Source organism: Larus michahellis, chromosome 2, assembly GCF_964199755.1.
Source record: "Larus michahellis chromosome 2, bLarMic1.1, whole genome shotgun sequence".
NCBI classification, from domain to species: domain Eukaryota; kingdom Metazoa; phylum Chordata; class Aves; order Charadriiformes; family Laridae; genus Larus; species Larus michahellis.
The window spans coordinates 129,555,303-129,581,176 of NC_133897.1; the positions used below are offsets into that span (position 1 = coordinate 129,555,303).

At 44.5% G+C, this 25,874-nt stretch overlaps 1 protein-coding gene across 1 annotated transcript in view; it reads left to right on the forward strand.

Annotated features, from left to right (window-relative positions):
- Positions 1-3,096: 3,096 nt before the first annotated feature.
- Positions 3,097-25,874, forward strand: part of CLVS1 (clavesin 1) — a 110,171-nt gene continuing 87,393 nt past the window's right edge. The window contains exons 1-2 of the mRNA XM_074577124.1: positions 3,097-3,734; positions 15,382-15,998. Of these exons, the coding sequence (XP_074433225.1) occupies positions 15,610-15,998 (389 nt within the window). The 5' untranslated portion in view covers positions 3,097-3,734; positions 15,382-15,609. The remainder of the gene's footprint in view (positions 3,735-15,381; positions 15,999-25,874) is intronic.

Sequence of the window (25,874 nt, forward strand, 5' to 3'; positions counted from 1 at the left end):
TGGAGAAATCACATTTAAAAAGTAAATGACACCAGTATATACTAAATTACATCAAAGATCTGTTCCCCTCCTTATATATGCACACCATTCACAAATACTAACTGTATAAGACGTTGAAGATCAGTATGTTTTTGTGTAATGTAGATATATATATCTGTGTTTCAGTCTGAAAGAAGAATGAGAGCAGTTTTCCACTTTGGATTTTTTTTAGGATTAAAAATCAATTCCTTACTGTGACTAAAATATTTCAATGGTTTTGGGCTTTGTATGAACGAGAAAGTAACATCAGAGCTGCAAAATTGGGCAAACTAGCTCCTAGCTTCATGACACTGTTTTGGAGTCAAAAACACAGCAGGAGGCTGTGTGTTTAATGTCACTGAGTGAAGACAAGGTGTTTTGCTGCAAAGAGAGTAGATTCAGTAGAAAACATTTATCATACCTAGGCAACGGAGCAGCCATCCACTCTGCCCTTCCATGGCTTCCTTTATAGTTCACGTGCATGAATCCTTTCCAAGTTTGTTATTTCACTGCTCTTCATTAGAACAGAGAATCAATATGTGCGATGACAGGGAAGGCCAGCTTAGAATAAATTTAATATCAAAGTTCTACTTTACTTTCAGTAAAGGCTGCAGAAAATATCCTCCCCTTTTCAAACTGATCTGTTACCACCACGTGTTCAGTCAGTTCTAATGACTTCAGTGACAAACTGTGATTACAGGCACATTTTTCTCCCCTTAACTCTGCATAATCAACACTGCAAATGAGAAAGGGATGCAGCTCCAGCCTGTGCACATCAGCCAAGGAGCTCCTAATGTTCCAGACACACCTTTATGAAACTGAAGGGTTTATACCTTCAACACTGCTGTTTCTGAGGTCATAACTTCAGTTGAAGTGTAAGGCAAGGGACAATGCAAAGAATGAGAAGACCCAATGCATGCTTTTAGAGTACAGAGTAGACTTTGCAGAAAGAAAGTGATGAAGAAGTGGTGAAGTGGTGATGAGAAAGAAACCTAATAATATTTGCAGTGGGATCAATAGAAGGCCTTCCTGTAATATGCCTAGAGACTTGCTTCTACTGTAGCATTGTGTTACATGTCAATCATCCCGTGGATCAGCAGGCACTGGTCACCTAACAGCAACACTAAGGGGAAAAAAAACAACCTCAATTAACAAACCAAGTAAAAATATTAAACCCCTAAACATAAAGCACTCGTCAAATCTGGCAACTCATTTGACTGCCTAAGGCAGTTGGTTTATAGAGTCACATTCGTTCCACTTAATATTATTAACAATTCCCAGGGAAGTACTGCATAGTTACAGCAGCTAGTACATTAATCTTTATCATATGTGCAACAGTGGAAGCTTGCAACATGATTAGGAAAACAGTGTGCATATTGTTTTATTTCCAAACTGATCTCTATGCAGAAAATAATGATCTAATAAGACTACTTACTAACTGACTGCTAACTTCCCTGGAGCTAGAAATGCTCTCCCATCAACTGCTGGGACAATTCCTCTTCCGAGAGTTTTGAGCTCTCTGCCTTTGAGCTGTTGCTCCATCTCCTCCAGTCAATGTGATCGGGTCACAGGATGCAAAACCCTTGTATTCCAGTTTTTAACATGCTGTGGGTTAAGTTAATGGCTGTGCATGGAAATAGTTCTAAAAGCACAAGGCATCTTCCCCACAGATTCCTTTTGCCTTTGCTCATGCTTATTGTGGGGTTTCCTCTAAAAGCAAGTGACTCTGCCTGGATGTACACTCTTTCAAATAGAACAAAACTACTGTCTCTTCCTCTTTCGAGGGAAAGCTGAAAGTGCTCCTGTTGTGTTCACATTCGCAAAGTCTACTTTGTATATAAGAATATAAGAGCAGCCAGTACTGGGTCAGATCGAAGGTCTATCTAGCCCAGTGCCTATATCCAGCAGTCATCAACAGTGGATGGCTAAGGCAACGAAGAAGAGCAGAGCAAGGATATAGTCATTCTTTCCCAAACATTACTCCAGCCGTCATCAATTTGTGGAACAGGGACTTCCTGACCCAGAGGTCATGACTTCACGTTTAAAAGCCCTTAATGGATTTTTCTTCCATGGATATGTCCAACAATTTTCTGAAGCCTGAATTCCTATGGAAATGAGTTCTACAGCTTCACTAAATATTTTTTGAAGAAGTATGTCCTTCGGTTTGATTCAAAACTAGCCCCTGGTGGGTTTCATTTCTCCTACTCCTTGAACTGGAAATGATATAGAGATATTGTTCCAATTTATCTTCCTCATGCTGCTCATAATAATAAGATATTATAAATGATGAAAAAACCACACCACTGATTTATCTACACTTACTCATCTCTTTTTTTCCATGCCGAAGAATCCTACTCTGTTTAGCCATTTCTGACATAGAAGTTGTTCCCTGTCTTTATCATTTGTCACCCGGTTCTTTGCTATACAAGATCCTTCAGTAACTGACACAAGAGAGATGTCCAAAGCAAAGAGACCAAGAGAGTAGGCTGACTTTAATCCACTGCTTGTCCAGAATTATACTCCACAATGTACAGGGGTAGCAGAGGAAGAAATGCACTTTGCTGGTACATTTAATCAGGCTTACTGTATTGATAAGAGCAGCTGAGTGTGAATTTGGTTGCCAAGGCCATTAGGTCACCCAAAGTCTTCCTAGCACAGCTTAGCACACATCTTACAAGGCTCATTCAGAAAGTGATTTTCAGGATTTAATTTAATGAGAGAAGTTCCCCTCTCCTGTCCTTTTTACAATGCTACCTAAAGCTTACAGATCCCTATAATGAAAGAGAAGTGACAGTTTCTGAAGGAGACAGACGGCCTGTGGAGCTGCTTGTCAAAGGACATTATGGAAGGATGTTCTAAAAATTTGGATGTATACTAGGAGAGACTGTGAAAGTTCGAGGAGGACAAATTCATCCTAAAAACACAGGCACCACATTGCTGGGGAAATCCCTGAACTTAAGATGCTTGGCAGAGGGTCTGGGAGATAGCAAGGGTGAAGCTTGTCCTGTTTTTATATTCTTCATTAGGCGTTTGCTGTGGCTGCTGGTGGTGACAGCACCCTGAGCTAGATGTACCGGTATTGCGACCCAGAAGAACTTCCCTTACAAACCCAGGCTGCCATGTTCATTAAGGCAGCCCATCTATAATACACGGCCCATGAAGATTACCCTTTCTGTGCCTGCTGTAAATGCTGCAGGAGGTTGCGCGTTCCACGAGTTTCGCTGGGAAAGGGGCGATGCGAGAGAAGAGGCGGTGAAGACCATGCCACCAGGCGAAAGCCCGCGCTGCTGAGCTCCCAGTAACCGGCTGTGCTGCTGCTTTCCCGGCTGTCAGCAGCCCGCAGGTCCTTTGTCACCCCTCCCTCGGCGGTGGCGGTGCGCCGAGCCCGCAGGCTGGGAGCGCCGGGATCGCCGGGAGGCAGCCGGGAGGGCGGCAGGAGGGCTTAGGACCCAGGGGGACGGCAGCCGCCGAGTAGAAGGACCCAGCCTTTGGTGCACACGCCTCCTACCAAAAAAAAAAAAAAAAAATCATAGCCCCGTGGAGCTGGCGCTCGCTCATTCACAGTTTTCTAGAGAGATCTGAGCCTGAACCTGGGAGCCGGGAGATCTTTCTCACCCACCCAGCTCAACAGCAAGGACACCTACAGGGGGAAAAAAAAAAAAAATCGTCCCACGCAGCCCCCCGCCGCCCCACGGCAGCAGCCTGGCGCTGTGCAGGTATTTGGATTTGTGTTTTCTCGCTTTGCAGCAGGGCGGCTCTCCGCGCTCCCCGGCCCCCCCGCGCCGCCGGGCCCTGGCTGCGGCGTTTCAGCACCTCCGGGCGGACAGCTCCGGCCGCAGCCGCGCCGCGCCGCGGGCAGGGGCCGCTCCCTGCCCGGCCTCCTGCCTGCCCTGCTCCCTGCCTGCCCTGCCTGCTGCCTCCTCCCTGTCCTGCCTGCCTCCTGCCTGCCCTGCTCCCTGCCTGCCCTGCCTGCTGCCTCCTCCCTGTCCTGCCTGCCGTGCTCCCCGCCTGCCCTGCCTGCCTCCTGCCTGCCCTGCTCCCTGCCTGACCTGCCTGCCTCCTGCCTGCCCTGCTCCCTGCCTGCCCTGCCTGCCTCCTGCCTGCCCTGCCGCCTGCCTGCCCTGCCTGCCTCCTGCCTGCCGTGCTCCCCTCCTGCCCTGCCTGACTCCCGCCTGCCCTGCCTCCTGCCTGTCCTGCCTGCCTCCTGCCTGCCCTGCTCCCTGCCTGCCCTGCCTGCTGCCTTCTCCCTGTCCTGCCTGCCGTGCTCCCCGCCTGCCCTGCCTGCCTCCTGCCTGCCCTGCCTGCCTCCTGCCTGCCCTGCCTCCTGCCTGCCCTGCTCCCTGCCTGCCCTGCCTGCCTCCTGCCTGCCCGACCTCCTGCCTGCCCTGCTCCCTGCCTGCCCTGCCTGCCTCCTTCCTGCCCTGCCTACTGCCTGCCCTGCCTCCTGCCTGCCCTGCCTGCCTCCTGCCTGCCGTGCTCCCCTCCTGCCCTGCCTGACTCCCGCCTGCCCTGCCTCCTGCCTGCCCTGCCTGCCCTCCTACCTGCCCTGCTCCCTGCCTGCCTCGCCTGCTGCCTCCTGTCCTGCCCTGCTCCCTGCCTGCCCTGCCTGCCTTGCCTGCTGCCTCCTACCTGCCCTGCTGTCTGCCTGCTCTGCCTGCCCTGTTGTCTGCCTGCCCTGCTTGCTCTGTCTGCCTGCTACCTCCTGCCTTCTCTGCATGCTGCTTCCTGCCTGCCTTGCCTGCCTCCTGCCTGCCCTGCCTGCTCAGCTCCTTGCCTGCCCAGCTCCCTGCCTGCCCAGCTCCCTGCCTGCCCAGCTCCTTGCCTGCCCTGCCTTCCCTGCTCCCTGCCTGCTGTCTGCCCAGCTCCCTGCCTGTGCTGCCTGCCCAGCTCCCTGCCTGTGCTGCCTGCCCTGCCTGCTGCCTCCTGCCTGCTCTGCCTCCTGCTCCCTGCCTCTTCTGCCTGTCCTGCCTCTGTTTTCCTGCCTCCTGACTGCTCTGCTTGCCCTGCCTGCCTCCTTCCCCTGCTCACTCCCTCCCCTCTCTCCATGTCCCCTGCCTCCATTGCTTGCCTCCTCTGCCTGTCCTGACTCCCTGCTCCCTTCCTGCCCTGCTTCCTCCATCCTCTTCCTCTCACCTGGCCTGATCCCTCCCTGCTCCCTCCATCCTCTTCCTCTCACCTGGCCTGATCCCTCCCTGCTTCCTTATCCTGCTCCCTGCCTCCCCTGGCTGCCTCTCCTGCCTGTCCTACCTCACTTCTCTCTGCCTCCTTGCTTCCTTCCCTATCTCCTGTTTGCCCTGCCTCTCTTCCTTACCCTGATCCCTGCCTGTCCTACTTCCCCTGCCTGCCTTGCTTCTCCTCCCTGCCCTGCTTGCCCTACTTCCCTTACCTCCCCTTCCTCCTCTGCTTCCCCTGCCTCTCCTTCCTGCCCTGTTTCCTGCTTCCTGCCTCCTATCTCCCCTGCCTCTTCTGCCTCCAGTCCTCCTTGCCCTGCTTCTCTACCTCCTGTCTTCCTGTTTTCTACCTTCCCTGTCTACTCTCTTCCTTGCCCCAGTCCCTTGTCTCCTTTCCTCCCTGCCCCTGTTTCCCCCCATTCCTCATTTTCTTAACCTCACCTTCTTAACCCCTTCTGTCTTCCCTCTCCACCATGAGCCTCAATCCTTCATGAAAGAGGGCATGAGGGCTGGAAAAATCAGCTCAGCAGCTCAGGAGCTGGACAAAGCAGGGGAAAGAACACAAGTTGCAACGGAAAGTCAAGATGCAATTTGAAAGCAGGGGAGAAGTGAGTGGGATGAAGAGGAAAGGGTTAAAACGGAGAGTTAAGGGACCAAGTAAGGACTCCAGCCAAGTGCCAACAGATAGGAGCTTGTCAAAGAGCAGCAGATACCTGTTTGTTCCTCAGTAAATTGATACCTGTTTTGACCAGGTATATTCGACCCCAAGGGGGATGAGGGATTAAAGGGAGGAGGGAATGTGCTGGGTCAGTCAAATGTTCTGCTTTCCTAATGGCAAACAATGATGAATTATGTGTGCAGGGAAGAAGTGAGGTGTGGATCCTTTGCTGCAGGAAATCAAGAATTAAGTTGTGGTGTCTGCAAACAGTGAGGGTTTTCAGAGAAGGCTTTATATAGAAAATAAACACAAAGCAAATAGCGGTTGGAGAAACCCCATGCATGCTACTGGCCTGAATTTAATTCTGTTTGCATTGATTTAATCCTGGGAGGGTGAGGAAGGTCATAGGAGAAAGGAGGCTTTCCCTTTTCAAAATGCTGATTCCTCAATCTAAACAAGCACCAGTAATAACAAAGTTAAGGAGCAGATGGCTACTCATTGTCCATCACTACACAGTGACTGGATCATATTTGGAAGGAAAAATTAAATTACAGAAAGGCTGCTTTCTTGTGCTTTCTGAGTAATCAGATGATAGCATGCATTTTCTCCATTACTAAAAGTTAATGCAATGCCAGCACCTAAAGGACATATTATGTAGCAGTATCTTGCCATGTACTGCATAGCAAAGATAAGAGTTTACTTTCTCATATAATGAAAAGTCAGATGACCTTATAGAGCTTTCCCTGGTTTGCAGTCTGTATCCCAGCTTGAAGTTTACAGGGGCAGTTTGTGTAGTCAGCATAATCAGGTCTGGTATGTATGTGTTATAAAATGCTGCCAATAATTTTAAGAATTCTGTTGGTGCATCCAGCTCTGAAAACTATCGAGTATTTTCTAAAAATTAGACTCTTGCAAGGCATATGCAAAACAATGAATAATATTACAACCTTTGCCAAAAGCCTTCTTACTTTATATCACCATTTTTAACTTAAATTCTGGTGCAGAGATGAGATACTCTTACAATGAGTAGCACTGAGTGCTGCCGAGTAGTAGTGTGAGCAGTGTAATTGAGTTCAGCAACAGAGGAGCTGCAGAATCCACACCATAGCACTGGGTCATAATTCTTTAAACTCCATGTGCTTTGAACACAGAGGTTGTTTCACTGCAACATGTAACAGCAGTCTCCTCATCTTCCAAAAGAGGACTATGCCAGTTAAAATGCAAATCATCAGCCTCACAAAAGGATGGAGAATATTTTCTTCAAACTAAGAGTGTAAACTAATGCAAGTGTTAATTTAAGTGTACAGTTACTAAAGCAATTGTGTTATTGTTTGGCAAGCAAGTATGATTTTCTCTCACAGCCCATTGCTGTGGTGTCTGGCACATAGACAAACAAGATATGACAATGGGGTCCTACTGGTAAAAAAAAAAAAATAAAAAAGAAGCAACTTCAGTCTTTTATGGAGGGGGAAGTTCAGTGAGCGGAAGTTCAGTGAGCAGAAGTTCACGTAGTTTTTGGCAGATGAGTTGTAAGTCCTTTCCCTCTTGAAACTAATGCTGCTCTGAGGATTTAGTTTGAGAATTTCCAAACAGTTTTAGGTATTTGTGTTTTGGGTTTTTTTTCCCCTTCCTCCCTTCCTCCCTTCCTCCCTTCCTCCCTTCCTCCCTTCCTCCCTTCCTCCCTTCCTCCCTCCCTCCCTCCCTCCCTCCCTTCCTCCCTCCCTCCCTCCCTCCCTCCCTTCCTTCCTTCCTTCCTTCCTTCCTTCCTTCCTTCCTTCCTTCCTTCCTTCCTTCCTTCCTTCCTTCCTTCCTTCCTTCCTTCCTTCCTTCCTTCCTTCCTTCCTTCCTTCCTCCCTCCCTCCCTCCCTTCCTCCCTTCCTTCCTCGCCCCACTACCACCCCATAGGATGATCGATGCCTTTCTCTGTCTTAATGTATAAAGCAGAATGAAGTCAGCCACTAATAGGGCATCACCATTGCATTTCATATTTTTTTAAAGAAACTTAATTTTAAAAATGTGAAGCAAAAGAACTGTAAAATTAGATAAACTTCATGTAGGACTAAATATCTTGATAATGTATTTTGTTCCTTCTGTATATCTTTGTGCAGGTGTTGGAACACAACTTCTACAGTGCATTTAGGGATTTTCAGGCACCAATATTATGATCCCATGCTATCGGATTTCTGCACTTAATTATCAAGTTTGGGGGTCAGAATTTATGTTTTGCATATTGCTGATAATTTCAGCTGCAAGAAATTTCTATAGTATTGGAGAAAGTGATCGCTTTGTCCAATAGTGGGCAGGATGCTTTTGGCATGGTGACACTTGGAGTAGTTCATGACTGAGATGGAAGTCCCTTGTAGCCTGCTGCTTCTTTGACATGCCACAGGTCAGGCCTTGCATTTTCATAGGGATTTGCAGTTTATCTGTGGCTGTTGAACACTTAAAACTTTAAAACTATGATTTGGGGAAATACTGAAGGAATCTCATTAAGTTCCTGGGTGTTTTAACTTTTTAATTTACAAGTTCTTTAAGTTCTCCTCAGCACGTGGTCCTATTCCTTAATATTCAGGTAGGCAATAAGTTTTGGACATTTCAGGTCAAAAGATAATGAGGAAATTTTTTAATTTTACATCTATTAGACAACCTTGTCAGTGTCTCCTCATGCCGGTCAGCTTGTAGCAACAGCAGGACAAATGCAGGTGGGTGTTGCAGATGTGTCTGCCCTACGTACTGTGCAGAGAGCTACAAAGATCCGTTAAGTTGCTGCCATGTTTTGTGTTGTGCCATGGCTAAATTACCACCACTGGACAGATAGATGTGGCCCGAGGGTAACCTGTAACTGACTTAAGCTGACAAGGAGACTGTAATATGAGTCGAATAGGAATCTGTGACGTATTGTTTTTACTGAACTGAAAGAAATGTTAGTTTTTGTACCTGAGCGAGGAGATTGCATCCTGAGAAAGTGTGAGAAACCATCAAATTCTCCACACAGCTGTTACAGTCACAAATGTTCCCTATTTTCATATTGAAGAGAAGCAACAATTCCCTAGTGAAGGTTTACAGGAGCTCTAGGACTCGCCGGAGAAAGACTTGCAATATTTAACTCATTTACGTTGACTGGGAGAATATAATCCCTTAGGGAAGGTCTACAAGGAAGCAGGGGATGTTCATAACAGTCAGGACTGGTGAGACCACACCTGAAGAACTTTATCCAGTTCTGGGCTCCCCAGTACAAGAGAGACATGGACATACTGGAGAAAGTCCAATGAATGACCACAAGGATGATTAAATGACTGGAGCATCCCAGAGATCTGGGACTGTTCAGCCTGGAGAAGAGCAGGCTCAGGGGTAGCTCATCAATCTGTGCAAATACCTGAAGGGAAGGTGCAAAGAAGATGGAACCAGGCTCTTTTCTGTGGTGCCCAGTGACAGGACCAGGGGCAACAGGCAACCTTCCCTCTGAACATTGGAAAACTCCTTTTCACTGTGAGGGTGACCGAGCACTGACACAGGTTGTCCAGAGAGGTTGTGGAGTCTCCATCCTAGGAGATATTCAAAAACTGTCTGGACATGGTCCTGGGCAACCTGCGCTGGGTCACCCCGCTTGAGCAGGAGGGTTGGACCAGATGACCTCCAATCTCAGCCGTTCTGTGATTCTGTGATAATATAAGCAGCAGTTGGGCTATTGGACTTGAGATGAGAGATAGACCTGTCAGGTTCCCCCAGAGCAGGATTGCTCTTGGCAAAAACATAAAGAAATGGTACACTTTTGGGCTCCTGATTGTGCTTAGGGGGATTACACTGGGGACGCTGGGAAAGCTGCAGTCTACTTCTCCATTTCCTTCTGTGCAACATGGATTGACACTTTTCTCGTGATGCAGAGAATTATGAATAGGAGGGAAAGATTGCCCAGATGTTAACGTGCAAGCTTGAGGCTCAAGCTCAGGAGACATATGGTCTGTTCCCAGCGTTTTGAAATGTGTCCTCTGTGACCTCAGGCAAATCACTCAGGGCTGTACTTCTCCCCAGTGTCTGTGAAAGATGCCAGGATCCAGCAGCCAAGGACGAGAGCCAGTTTTTCTCATCACTCTTTTGAAATTAATTTACGGAGCTGGGGTATGTCCCTTTCTATGTCTAAGCACTCGGTTTGTAGTGCGGGTTCCTCCTAAGGTACCATAAGGTCACAAAGTGCCATAGGAGCCATTCCTGTAAGTACAGCTATGGATTCATCCTCCCCTGCCCTTTTGGAGCAATCCCTGATAAGCAGAGCATAGCCCCAAGATGTTTTCCGCAGTTAACATCAAAATATTTTTTAAAAAGCAATTTAATGAGATGACACCCACACTCTGAGATGAAGTCATTCTAGATTACCATTTTCTCTCCCTCCCTGCCCACTCCCTTCTTTTCTGGCATGATTTTAGCAGCTAATATCTGTATGAACGCTAGGAGTTAGGAATTATATAATGAGACAAATCATAACAGTGATTCCTATTAATACCAGGTGAGGATCAAACCCTAGTGCATTCCTTGTTTGAAAGCTGCGGTAACGAAATTTCACATGGCATATAGCTTTGGACTGAATGGAAACCACTCGGTAGACAGAGGCAACTAAAAACTTTCTGGAACTGAAGTGGATGGGGATGTGCCAAATGGACACGAGGACAATGTTTCAAGAGGCAAATGGTGTTGCAGGGACAGCTAAGCGGGCAGGAACAAAATGATCCAGACAAGCGTTGTCATCACTGAGAGCAGGTTTTGGCCAATTTTCCAGGGGATGTAAAGCAAATAGGGATTGAATGCTGATCCAGAAGCTGTCATTGAAAAGAGAGCAGTAAAGCATGTTAAGATCTTTGGATGGAAATTGCTATACATACTTCCTTAAGATATTATTTTTATTTTAGTTAATTATTAAGTATTACTATAAATTTTATTATTAATTAGATCTTATTTTTGAGGGTCAGTCAAGAATATAAACTGTTTGCCTGAAGGTCCCTTCCAACCCAGGCAATTCTATGATTCTACATTTTCAGTATTTTACCCATCCTAAAGCCACTCTCTGTCCCTTGTCATTCTCTTGTTGGGAGTGAAAATGAATAAGCTGAAATGGCATGTGACACCACAATTTTGGTGGACATTTCCCTTTTTTTTCCATATTAATATGTTGTGTTTCAAACCTCTGTTAATTATTTTTCCTTGTTTAAAGCTGGGTTTTGTTCCTTTGGAGGGATGATTTATTGTAAGTGGCTGTGAAAAGACATTAGGAGAGCAAATAGTCCTTTGGGAACAAAGAGTCACAACACAGAAAAACAGCTGTTGAGACTATTACAAAGAGTCTAGTGTGCCAACATGCAGTGATAATATTCAAGATAGGGAAAAAAAAGGCCTGCGTCTTCATTGGGGAAAAAAAAAAAAGGCAGAACAAAGATGTAAACATCTGAAAAATTGGCAGATGGATCAGAGTTGTACAGAACACCAGAAGAGAAGAAGAAATTGCCATGTGTGGGAGGGGGTGAAAATGGAGAAAGTGCTTCTGTTATACCTTTGGGAATCAGAATAAATCAGCACCATTTGAGAAAGCACAATGACAATTAAACTAGGTAGCTATGGAGCATTAAATTTATTGTCAGGGTAAGCAGTGGGAGAACCAAATCATCCACTGATGTCAATGAAGTCAATGGTGCTAACCCCGTGATTTGTGTTATGATTCAGATAGAGACAACATTGTTCATACATATTTTGGATTATTTTGCAATATATAACTTTACGCCAATAAAGTATTTTAGTGCAAAGTCTGTTCCAGCTGATAATCAGGTAATCTATAGAGACCCTCCTGTAAACTGTAACCCATGGCTATAGCTCAGATAACTATCAGAAAACTCTGAAATGCCCTTAAAAATATATCTTTTGTTAGACTGAGTATTTGTAAGTTGCTTTTTGGCAACAACATCTGACAAGAGAGGACAGTATCTCCCTCACCTTGGGATCATCCTGGGCATGAAGGGTGCTAATCCATTTAAATAAGGTAAAAACAGTATGAAACTTTAATAAGTAGCATAATTTTTGAGAATAAATGCTTGGGGATCCTATAAGAAAATCTGAAGGGCCAGATTTTGTCTTCTTGGTGTAACCCTGTTTTCTTCTGGATTAGACTGCAGTTGACCCTTAATGAATTTGCCATATTTCCAAAGAAGCATCTTGGTGGAGATGGGAGTTAGAACAGTGAGGCCAACAGGACTAGGGAAGTGGTTTTTCCCCTGTACTTGGCACTGGTGAGGCCGCACCATGAATACTGTGTTCGGTTTTGGGCCCCTCACTACAAGAAAGACATTAAGGTGCTGAAGCATGTCCAGAGAAGGGCAACAAAGCTGGCGAGGAGTCTAGAGAACAAGTCCTATGAGGACGAGCTGAGGGAACTGGGGTGGTTTAGCCTGGAGAAGAGGAGGCTGAGGGGGGACTTTATTGCCCTCTACAACTCAACACGTGAAAGGAAGTTGTAGCAAGGTGGCTGTTGATCTCTTCACCTAAGTAACAAACAATAGGACAAGAAGAAACAGCCTCAAGTTGCGCCAGGGTAGGTTTAGGATGAATATTAGCAAAAATGTCTTCACTGAAAGGGCTTTCAAGCATTGGAAGAGGCTGCCCAGGGAAGTGGTTGAGGTACCATCCTTGGAGGTATTTAAAAGAAGTGTATATGTTGTGCTTAGGGACATGGTTTGGTGGTGGACTTGGCAGTGCTAGGTTAGTGGTTGGACTTGATGATCTTAAAGGTCTTTTACAACCTAAATGATTCTATGATTCCGTGACTCTAAAAGGAGCAGAGGAAGGGACAGTGATACTCCCATAAACTCTCAGAAAATGGATGAACCCACTGGGGGACCACAGCTAACTGCCACAAGTCCTTGGACCTGTTAGAATGGGTCCAGGGGAGGGCCACAAAAAAGGTCGGGGGGCTGAAACACCTCTCCTATGAAGAAAGGCTGGGAGAGTTGGTGTTGTTCAGCCTGGAGAAGAGAAGGCTTCAGGGAGACCTTATTGCAGCCTTTCAGTACTTAAAGGGGGCTTATAAGAAAAAAAGAGAGCTTTTGCCAGGGTCTGTAGTGACAGGACATGGGCTAACGCTTGGATATAAAGATGAAATTTTTTACTCTGAGGGTGGTGAGACATTGGAACGGGTTGCCAAGAGAAGTTGTGGATGCCACATCCCTGGAAGTGTTCAAGGTCAGGCTGGATGGGGCTCTGAGCAACCTGATCCAGTGAAAGATGCCTTACCTATTGCAGGGGGGTTGGTCTAGATGACCTTTAAAGGACCCTTCCAACCCAAACCATCCTATGATTCTATGATTCTAAAATTCTAAGTCACAGAAGTTCTAAAGGTGTTTGAATTCATACTGAGCCCTGAACCAGATACGATGCAGACCTTAGATAAGCTCCTTGCTTCCACCCCTCTGCTGACCACCCTCAAGTACAACCAGCCTCCTTATGACTTGCTGTTAAAACTAGGAGAGAACCAATCCTTACACTACACTCCCCCAATGATCGTGCCACATTTAAATAAACCAAGTTCCCCTAACTAGTTCATGGAGGCAATTGTAACTAAAAACATGATTTATGCAAGAAAATGTTAATGCCACCATTAATTTGAGATCTTAAGCACAAAATATTGGCCTGATTTTCCCATGGCCTACATCAGTTTTACATTAGTGGAATTCAGTTGATACCATCAGATTCTCCTAATTTGGTCTAATAGAGGTGAGAAGAGAGCAAATAACTGTTACTTTATGTGTCCACCTTTAATACAACTCTAATTTCTTTAAGAATTTAACAACTTGCACCCATAGGTTGCCCCCTCAAAACTTCAGGGCTTGCTTTTCTGGAGTCATTTGCACTCCATAGTGACTTGTCAAAGGCAGCCAGCCTTCTTTCCTCCCAGGTTTGCCTTTTCCCAAGTTTTCCCAGGCTGATGAATAACCAGTTACGCTGCCCTGCAGGTAGCGCTTTGTAACTCCAGCTCCACAGTGAATACAGAAAGAGACTGCTGAACAAACTCTCCTCTGTATCACCCACAGACAAGTCTAATGCACATTGCTGTTGAATTAAAAGCTTATCTCCTGCCACAAATGTCCTTTAAGCAAATATGCAGAAAACGTCTGTATTCAAATTTAGGGATCTCATCTCGGGGCTGCAGCTGTGGCATCTAAAATGTAGTTTTTATCAATGACATGCAAGCTTGAAAAACAGGGAACTTGGGCATCCCTTGTGCTGGTTGGCTTCCAGGTCCTGCAATGTAACTTTGAGCAGCTCCTGGATGAAGAAATGCTCTGGCTACTGCTCTCCCCTTTGTTTGATATGAGAACGCTAAACCCAGGGGAGCGGCTGAGTGAAATGGTTGTTTTGCTATAAATAATTCATAACTTTCCAAACAGCTTTCTCCAAATACAATAATGTATGTCTTTCACTGAGGGATTCTCTTTTAATTTTTAAAACCAATTTTTTGTTTTCAGAAATTAGAGAGAGAGATCAGTTTAGCAGTGGGGTTTTTTGTTTGCTTGTCTGTTTTTTTGATGGCTGAAAAATTGGATGGATCTTGATCTTTCCTCACACACATTTCACATTGGAACAGACCTTGATCTTTTTTCACACAAGTGTAACTACACAGACTTCGATGACAGCCTCTTGCTAATTATGTCACTGAAATGTAAGAGATTCACTGTACCATTTTGCTCATACATAACAGCTTAAGCAGCTTTTCTTCTAATACTTGTAAAAACAAATTCTAGGTAAAGTACAGGAATGAAAATGAAATTCAGAACTAGGTATTCAGGAAAGATACTGAAAAAAGAATTTGGAATAAAATACATCTCTTTTCAACTAAAACACCAACCCTGTCAGATTAGATTCGTCAAACGCTTTATTCATGGGAAGTTTCCCATGAAGATGTATTAAATCTCAATGGGAAATATTTTCAGTGAGGTTTTATCAAGTAGAAAATACCCCTGATGTCGGTAGAGTTTGGTTTTTTTAAAAATCTGTTTTACTATTAGATAGGAGGCTAATTCAGGGGAAGCTACAAGCTGATAGTAAGGGTGATAAAACCAAATCAACAGTTGTTATACTTAATATGATAAGTGCAAATATGCATACTTAGGAAGCTGAAATGTAGCTTGTGTTAGGAGTGGAAAAAAATTACTATTATTTTTGCTTTTGTCATTCTGGGCTTGGAGTTATGGGATGCTGGAACCCCAACACTTTTGTAAGAAAATTTTGCAAAATATATTCTAATAATACGCTGATACAGCTTAGTATTAATTATCAGTTAATAAGATTGCCTTCCTGAAAGCTTGAATATATACATTCAAGAAGTCAGTGACTGCCTTATCTCAAATGCACCCATTCTGAAATTATTTGACTGGTATCCTCTTACATATGAAGCACACAGAGCAATTTTATTGGTATATAAAGTTCAGAAAAGCATTCCTGTAGGCTTTATATATGTATTTAATCTTTCTTTTATATATTTGCTTTTTCTTTTAGTAAGTTATGGAATAAACAACACTTTCCTTTGGATGGATTATTCTACATGTGAACTGCCTGTTACTCTTTCTGCAAGAATAAGAAAAGCCCTTCGCTTTCATTTGTTAAATATCAGCTCGATAGCAAAAAGCTTCTGAATGGCTCACGCTCACATCAATTGAATGGGATCAGCACTTCTCCCACTAAAACATCTGAAGTTAAGAATTTGGAAAACAGTGTTTTGCAGAGATGACCCACTTACAGGCTGGACTTAGTCCAGAGACTATAGAGAAAGCCCGTCTGGAACTGAATGAAAACCCAGACATTTTGCATCAGGATATCCAGCAAGTCAGGGACATGATCATCACAAGGCCTGACATTGGGTTTTTACGTACAGATGATGCCTTCATCTTGAGATTTCTCCGAGCCAGAAAGTTTCACCAAACTGAGGCCTTCAGACTGCTGGCTCAGTACTTCCAGTATCGCCAATTAAATCTGGATATGTTTAAAAACTTCAAGGCTGATGATCCAGGAATCAAACGAGCTCTGACAGATGGGTTCCCGGGAGTACTGGAAAATCGGGACCACTGTGGCAGGAAGATTCTTCTGCTTTTTGCAGCCAACTGGGATCAGAGTAGGTAAATGTAGATAGTGTCCTTATATTTTTACATACACTCACACTCAACTTGTAATGGAATATATGTGCCCATACTTGAAGCAGCAAGGCCATTTTCAGTAAAATATTTTGTAACCATGAGTCCATTTCACTAAAAATTTAATTTGATTTGATCACCTCTCATTCTTCAGACATAATACCAATGAGAGATAAAGGTATATGGAATCATAGAATTTGGGTTGCACGGGACCTTAAAGATTATGTAGTTCTAGATGGCATGGGCAGGGACACCTACCACTAGACCTGGTTACTCAAAGACCCATCTAGTCTAATCTTGAACACTTTGAGGCATGGGGCATCCACAACTCCTCTGAGCAACCTGTTCCAGTGCCTCACCACCCTCACAGTAAAGAATTTCTTCGTAATATCTAATCTAAATCTACCTTCTTTCAGTTTAAAACCATGACCCCTCGTCCTATCACTACACTCCCTGATGAAGAGCCCCGCCCCATCTTTCCTGTAGGCCCCCGTTAGTTACTGGAAGGCTTATATAAGGTCTCCCTGGAGCCTTCTCTTCTCCAGGCTGAACAACCCCAACTCTCTCAGCCAGTCTTCAGCGGAGAGGGGCTCCAGCCTTCTGATAATCTTCATGGCCCTCCTCTGGGCTTGGTCCAACAGGTCCATGTCGTTCTCATGTTGGGGGCCCCAGAGCTGGCTGCAGTACTCCAGGTAGGGTCTCATGAGGGCAGAGTAGAGGGGCAGAATCACCTCCCTTGACCATATGGAGATTCTTGTAGCTCTTCTGGTACAGAAGGAACTGACCATATTTACTCTGTCTCCAGACTTCTTAACAGATCTTTTTTTTTGTTTTAACCATTTCACAAATTACAGCCTGTTTTATGAGATTTCCACATACTGCATTGTAATTTCTACACACTCTAGTTACTGTATGCTTGTTAGTCTGATAACTGTGAGATTCATGCAAAGCGTATTTTCTGCTCAGGTCATTTTTTTACAGCATAGTATGAACAAAGATATCTCCCAGCCATTATTATAAAATGATGTCCTTAAATGTTAATGTGATTAGTCAGCTTTCACTACCTATTTGAAGTGATACAGAGAAAAGGGGTTAGTCCAGGAATATCATGTTCACATTGTCCTCTTCGTCAGAAGTCATTCCATGCCATTTTCCCTGCCTTCACAGTGAGATGGAGAAATGTAATCAGCTGTAGGATTGCCATGTGTTCTGTAGATTTTGACAAAAATTAGACCAAAGAACACAATTCAGATTCAGGTTTTGAATATCATAAATTCTGATGAGTTCCGGGTAGGATTTTGTCCCAGCACTGTCTAAAGATGTCCATGGAAGTGTCTCATCCTTAGGAGCCAATAGATTGGAGCTTTGAATTTATGTTATAGAAATTATTAGAGAACAATACACGTATGCCTAAAATTTTTCATGTTAGTTGTTTTCTGGGAAGACCTTTCGTCTCCGTGTGAAAACAGAGTTCAGAAGTGTTTCTAATTTTCCTTTGCATGTACAGATATGGTGAATAAATGTGTAGAAAAAGTTACAGAAATGTAACTTTACATATACAAAAGTATTCAGTGCAATCCAGAACTGAAGACAGTGATAAAAGTCCTACTGACTACAAAGGGGCCAGTAGTTTCTCTCCTGCCTTTCTTCCAACCACAAAACCCTTCCCTTAGCAATTGGCCTGGAAAGAAAAGATAAATGAACAGGTATCTTGAATTAATAGAAAGTATCAGCTTTAGAGGACAGAAGCACCGTGGCTCTGCTGGTTGCATTAAGGGATTTAGGTATTATACAGAGCCAGCTTTGGGTTTCTGATCCCTCAACAAAACGAATCCTTGTGATTAACCTCGTACATCAGGTCTTGCTCTGGGAAAGCTGAGAGTGCTGCTGTCTAAGGATCCTGCACTGAAATTTTGACAGAACATTGATTCCTGTCAGGTTTTTGCTCAGATTTTCTGCAAATCCTTTGATATTCATCCATGTGTATGTGTCTATGTGTCTATGGGCAAAACCTAAAGTGATCCTGCATGCAAGATACCTTGTTTCTGAAAATTTTAACCTTCAAAGAAGAAAGGCTGAGACTAAAAGGATAGGATATAATTTCCCAAGACTCCTCAGTGAAATTAAAAATTTTACCTCTCTTCAGCCACTGACGCTCAACACACCTCTATGAATTAAAATGGCAAGAAGTATCATTTCCATGGGCTTTTGTAGCACTGCAAGTGCTGCAGGGATCTGGGACAGGATTTAGGCTGTAAGTAAATAGAGGGTTGACGTCCTCCTTTTTTACTGTCTAAATCAACAAGAGCAAAAGCTGTTAAGGAACAGGAAATGGTGAGTGCAGTGTCCTGTTAAGCAGAGATGAAGCAGGTTATTGACCTGAAGCAATATATATTCATATATATTTCACCAAAAAACCCCCAAACAAACAGGTGTTGTCTATACCTTACAAACATATACCTTGGGCAACCTTTCTATAGACATATCTTCAGTGATGGCAAGGTGTTTAGAAGCTTACGCTTCATCTGAATGCTCATGCAATCAATTCGTACGATGCTGTAATGCTGATATGGAAGAGTAAGAGCTCAGCCTTCAGCATCGGGAGCGCAAGTTGTGTTCTCGTCTATTCCCCCAGTTGCGGGGAATGATGAGGGGCTAAATAGAAGGACCCAGCAGATCAATGCCTGGCTTCGAGCTTGGTGCTGCCGGCAGGACTTTGGGTTCTTTGATCATGGCCTGATCTACAAAACGCCTGGCCTGCTGGTAACAGGCAGGAATACCTTGACCTCCAGGGGAAAAAGGGTTCTAGGACAAGAGTTATCGGGGCTCATTGAGAGGGCTTTAAACTAGATCTGAAGGGGGGTGGGGATGGTACTGGGCTTGCTGGTGAGGTGCCAGGGTGTAGTTGCTCAGCGCTCGTGGGCCAGTGTGCCAGTATTTCTGAAAGCCAGAAGGCACACCACATCTCAAGGGTCAAAACTACACACACAACTCCCTCTCTGAAATGCTTATACACCAATGCATGCAGCATGGGGAATAAGCAGGAAGAGCTGGAGGTCTGTGTGCGGTTGCGGGGCCATGATCTCATTGCAATTACTGAGACGTGGTGGGACAACTCGCATGACTGGAATGCTGTCATGGATGGCTATGTCCTTTTCAGGAAAGACAGACCAGCAAGGCGTGGTGGTGGAATTGCACTCTATGTGAGAGAGCATTTGGAATGCATCGAGCTCTCACTAGGGGCGGATGAAGAGCGGGTTGAGAGCTTATGGGTGAGGATTAAGGGACAGGCAAATATGAGGGACACTGTTGTGGGTGTTTATTACAGGCCACCTGATCAGGATGGGGAGACTGATGAGGCTTTCTACAGACAACTGAAGGTAGCCTCGCAAGCGCAGGCCCTGGTTCTCATGGGGGACTTCAATCACCCCGATATCTGCTGGGAAGACCACACAGCCAGGCATGCACAGTCCAGGAGGCTCCTCCAGTGCATTGATGATAACTTTTTGACACAGGTGGTACAGGAGCCAACAAGGAGAGGAGCACTTCTAGACCTGGTACTGACAAACACAGAGGGATTGGTGGAGGACATTAAGGTTGGGGGCACCCTAGGTTGTAGTGATCATGAAATGATTGAGTTCAGGATCATGGGTACTATCCACAAAACAACAACAAGAAGTAAAATTACAACCTTGGATTTCAGGAGGGCTAACTTCGACCTCTTCAAGAAACTGCTTGGAGAGATCCCGTGGGCTAGGGCTCTGGAAGGCAAAGGGGCTCAAGAAAGCTGGTTGATATTCAAAGACCGCTTCCTCCAAGCTCAGGATCGGTGCATCCCTAAGAGAAAGAAATCGGCCAAGGGACGCAGGAGACCTGCATGGTTGAGCAGGGAGCTTCAGAAAAAGCTCAAGTGGAAGAAGGAAGTTTATAATAAGTGGAAGAAGGGACTGACCCCTTGGGAGGATTACAAGAATGCCACCAGAGCGTGCAGGGATGAAACAAGGAAAGCCAAGGCCGCCTTGGAATTAGACCTGGCTAGGGACATCAAGCACAACAAAAAGAGCTTCTACAAGTATATTGGAAGCAAAAGGAAGACCAGAGAAGTTGTAGGCCCACTGCTGAATGAGGCAGGAGTCATGGTGACAGAGGATGTGGAGAAGGCAGAGTTACTGAATGCCTTCTTTGCTTCGGTCTTTTCTGCTCGGCCCGGCCCTCAGGAGTCCCAGGCATTGAATAAAGTAACAGGGAAAGAAGACGACTTCCCTTGGGTTGAGGAGGAGCGAGTGAGGGACCAATTAGATCATCTAGATATTCACAAGTCCATGGGCCCTGATGGGATGCACCCGAGAGTGCTGAGGGAGCTGGCGGAAGTCATTGCTGGGCTGCTCTCCATCATCTTTGAAAAGTCCTGGAGAACAGGCGAGGTGCCTGGGGACTGGAGGAAAGCCAATGTCACTCCAGTCTTCAAGAAAGGCAAGAAGGAGGAGCCGGGGAACTACAGGCCGGTCAGCCTCACCTCCATCCCTGGAAAGATGATGGAACAGCTCGTTCTGGGTGTCATCTCAAGGCACGTGGAGGAAAGGAAAGCTATCAGAAGTACTCAGCATGGATTCACCTAGGGGAAATCATGTCTGACTAATCTGATAGCCTTCTACGATGGCATGACTAGATGGATAGATGAGGGGAGGGCAGTAGATGTGGTCTACCTTGACTTAAGCAAGGCGTTTGACACGGTCTCCCACAGCATCCTCATAGGGAAGCTTAGGAAGTGTGGGTTAGATGAATGGACAGTGGGGTGGATAGAAAACTGGTTGAAAGATAGAGCTCAGAGGGTTGTGATTAGGGGCACAGAGTCTAGTTGGAGACCAGTGACGAGTGGTGTTCCCCAGGGGTCAGTACTGGGTCCAGTCCTCTTCAACATATTCATCAATGACCTGGATGAGGGGATAGAGTGCGCCCTCAGCAAGTTTGCTGATGACACCAAGCTGGGTGGGGTGGCTGACACACCGGAAGGCTGTGCCGCCATACAGAGAGACCTGGACAGGTTGGAGATCTGGGCAGAGAGAAACCTTATGAAGTTCAACAAGGGCAAGTGTAGGGTGCTGCACCTGGGAAGGAACAACCCCATGCACCAGTACAGGTTGGGTGCTGACCTGCTGGAGAGCAGCTCTGTGGAAAGAGACCTGGGAGTCCTGGTGGACAACAGGATGACCATGAGTCAGCAATGTGCCCTTGTGGCCAAGAAGGCCAATGGCATCCTGGGATGCATCAAGAAGAGCGTGGCCAGCAGGTCGAGGGAGGTCATCCTCCCCCTCTACTCTGCCTTGGTGAGGCCGCACCTGGAGTACTGTGTCCAGTTCTGGGCTCCCCGGTTCAAGAGGGACAGGGAACTGCTGGAAAGGGTGCAGCAGAGGGCTACAAAGATGATTGGGGGACTGGAACACCTCTCTTATGAGGAAAGGCTGAGGGATTTGGGTCTCTTCAGTCTGGAAAAAAGACGGCTGAGGGGTGACCTTATCAACGCTTATAAATACTTAAAGGGTGGGTGTCAGGAGGATGGGGCCAGGCTCTTTTCAGTGGTGCCCGGGGACAGGACAAGAGGCAATGGGCACAAACTTGAACGTAGGAAGTTCCACCTAAACATGAGGAGGAACTTCTTTACCCTGAGGGTGACAGAGCACTGGAACAGGCTGCCCAGAGAGGTGGTGGAGTCTCCAACTCTGGAGACATTCAAAACCCGCCTGGACATGTTCCTGTGTAACCTGCTCTAGGTGACCCTGCTCTGGCAAGGGGGTTGGACTAGATGATCTCCAGAGGTCCCTTCCAACCCTATGATTCTATGATTCTATGATTCTATGCCTTTCCTAACTTTAATCTCATTTGCAGCTGGCTGTGTCTTCTCTTTCTTTACCATTAAATCATAATGATAAGGGGCCATTTATAAATAAATCATAATTTATAAAGGATCATTTAAAGTGAGCATGTAATCCATATACTGATTTTCAGTCCAGACATTCTTACCATTTATACTCCTGGCAGTATAGTGGCTGTATGGATCACATGTGAAGGAAGGAGAAGCAGACACATAAATTTTTGATCTTACAAATACATTGATTTTTAAAAGGGAATGTCATTATTTGTGTAATCTGGCTGCTTGGACAAATCAGATCCAAGATATTCTTAAGGGATCCCCTGTATCGAAGATAAAACTTCTACGTGACCTTTTAGAAACATTTGTAATTTTCGCTTCAGGAATGTAATTGATAGATGTAACATCTCCAGAAAACTAGGTTTTCATTTCCAGTCTCAATGTTTCAAGCTTCAGCTTCCAGCTGCTGGATTGTGTTAGTTTAAAGGGACCACAAAAATACTATAGTTTCTTATGTTTGTACTTTTGTGTCCTGACCACATCATCTTTTAACTTACTTTTGAGTTCAGTGGGGATGTGGCAGTGTAGGGTGAGTTACCACCAGGCAACAAGAAGTTAGTAAACTAGTTACTCTACAACAGTGGTTCTTGTGTCCACTTCTAACCATGGTGAATGCAAAACAGCTAGCCCTCTTTTTCTTGAGGGCAAAATAACCTTGTGTTGTCCACAGGGTAAAGAACATACTTGTGGGCAGCCAGCACAGCAAAGATAATGTTCTTCAAAGTATTGGACTAGCTTACTGTCTTGCAATATATTTATGCTATTAAAGATTAAATAGATTGAAGCTCTTTACTCTCAGAATTAGGAAGATTTTTGAGATTGCTAATGCCATTTATCATTCTTTTCTGGACCTTTCCTATCTTTTTAGCGTGTGTGTGTGTGCAGATGCTAATGTGCAGATGGCTGAACCGAATACAAACTTGCACTAATAAACCATCATGTGGTAACACCATGTCTTCTGCTCAATAGTTCCCTCCTTTTAGATATAAGATTGTCACTGTTTTCTTGGGTACTCTCACATTTTGAGCTCATGTTCAGCTCAAATCTGCTTCCAAGTCACTGTTTCCTAAAATACAAACACCACTGATAAATGTGTCATACATTCTCATCCATAATGTGGGCACAGTCTAGCATGTGATTCACGCTCTTCTGCAGAGCTAAACCTGTCCTCCTCATCAATTATCATTGCATGGGTTTTGTGACATCTGCAAAGTTCACAGGCAAGAATTTTATTTTTGCTTCTGCATTGTTGAAAAAGATGGCGAATATTGTTTTGACCAAAACCTTCTCGATCACTAAGAAAAAAACACAGGGAACGATAATTCTTATCTCCAAATCACTATCTGAAATCTGCCATGGTGCCACGCTTTCATTCATTTAGCATGCATTGGTTCAATTTTGCTCTATTTTTAGACAGGTTTCTTCAAGATAATGTCATCACTTTCTCTCTAGGTCCTGCACAGTATATTTTGGTTCTGTTAGTTAATGTTGATCCCATATGATACAGAACAGAAAACTTCAGAGGTATTGAATAAATGAAAATGAACAGATGGATAGAAAAGAAAGAGATCAGGTTAGTTCCACACTGAGGGAGAGGAAAAACGTTGAGCCATATTACTGTACACTAGACAATCCACACAGGGGAGGGCCATCGTTCATTTTGATCACAGCTCAGTCCTCAAAGGTGCAGAATAATCCAAATACCAGGTGTGAACTCACACTTGTATGTGGATGAACCCACAAAAGCTTCACTTTGTAAGCTCAGTGCTTACAAAGCACCTTATTTTTAAAAGGAAGTTGTGGAGTAATATCGACACATAAGGATTGTTAAACTGATCTTGTCAGGAACCTGTTTGACAAAATAATTTGCATCATAAAAAATCCTGGTTTGTAAAACAAATACATGCATACATACAAACGTACAGTTTTGATGAGACCTGAACCAGGATTTCACATAAAACCAAATATGCCACGTGCTGGTTTACGAATACTCTTTCTCACATTTTCTCATTGCATCAGTCTCATTAAACCTAAGTCTTCACTCTTCTGATGCACCCCTAGTGAAGCTTTTAAAGAAGTCAGATAAGAGTGACATTTCGGCTGTTGGATTGAGGAAAGTGTCCACTAACTAACTACCACAGCTGTTCCTAGGTCTGCTACTGCCTTCTAATATATCCTGCTCCTACACTGGGGAGATGGGGAGTTTAGGCGAACAAGTAATTCAGCAGGAGGTGTTCATTAATCTCCCAAGTAAAGGTATTTCCTTCAAGGTTGTTCAGCCAGAGTGAAATCTATTTCTGTGTAGAAAGCCAGCACAAGGACTATTTCTAATCATGATCCTCTGTGAATAGGGTCTTGGGCTAGGGAGGCAGAAGGTTGACTGTTGTCTTTTGCAGAAAAATAGTAATTAATTTCTGTCCTCACGTCTGGACTGTTGTGTCTTAGAAGCTGCCACATTGTTCCAAAAATTCTGTAAGTCAGACAGAAGGAAATGATGCTTTATTTACAACATACATTCCCAAGTCAGCTGCTAGCCATAAATTCTCTTTTATTAACCAAGGAGCCTCAAATGTCAGGTACTTACCATTCTGTAGGAAAGTGTATTGAGACAGGGTAAAGGGCAAGGAAATACTCTGACATTATGGTAAATCGACAGCTCTAAATATTTTAAAGGATCACGATAGAAAAAATGATGTCCTTTCTGAGAATGCTCATAGTGGTGTAATTACAAGGATATTATCATCAGCAGATCCTGCTGGTATAAATGAATATGTCTCAAATGCTGATTATTCCAATATATTTCAAGGATAATCTCAGAAGCTTAATAGAATATGAAGGAATAAACATCTGTTGAGACTGATTTATAGTCACAGGCAAACTGTGGCAATAACTCAGCCTCATAGGTGTTTATTATAAGAGATTACAGCTGAAATACGGCCAGCCCTAACATGCGAATGATTTTTACACAGCAGGTCTTGGGGTTTTGTTAAGAGATAGTGCTTCTGTGTTGGGAGATGCTTACAGTAATGCAGATTGAGGCTGTGGTTCAAGTGTTGCATTGACCAATAAATAGCCTAGGAGCACACTGTATTAAAAAATAATTTGCATTACATTATTACATTACTAAGGTAGTCTGAAGTAGTAACAGAATTCAGGGTTGTAGAGGAAGGAAGCGTAGCATAAGCAGAATACTCATTTCAGGGAGTAACAGATGTGCAAATTAAATGTTGGACAAAGAAGATGAAAAGGACCTCTGTCTTGAAATGTTTTAATTTGCTTGGAGGTGGTAACTTAATTCAGTTAGTAGCATTTAATATGGAAGTCATGTTTGGGAAGGCAGTTGTAGTCCATATGAATGACAGAAGGATGACATACACAAATGACAGTCCTGGATAGGCCTGAGAAGGGAATCCAAGAAGAGAGAGAAAATGTCTGAAAAAGAGAAAGAAAAACAACAGCTGGGAAAGTTATGAAGCATATGCTGAAGAACAAGATAAGCCTAACTGAAGGGGGAAAAAAAATAATAAATCAGTGCCGGGGAGGGAGGAGGGCAATCAAACCCATAGTGAGAGGGAAGAGAAGGTGAGTGGATGGTGTCGGGCTGAGGGCTGACTGAAGAGCTGTGAAGGACATTGCCAGTGGGTGAGACAGACAATTGCTGGAACTGGCCTGTGGGATAACAAAGGGAAATGAAGGTCAGGCTGGAAAGTGGGTCTGTGCCACCTCTCTCCTGTGGAGAGAAGAAACCAAATCTGATCCCCAAGCTTTATAAACCAGAGAGAAGGACAGTCGATTAAGAAAAATACACAGAGTCAAACACACGTAAGTACACAACAAACACATAGACACACATGCACACCAGCCCCCCTTCCTTCTCAGAGTGTCTCAGAAGACCCAAATTTTGTATGAGGGTTTATGTCTGGGTGGCAGAA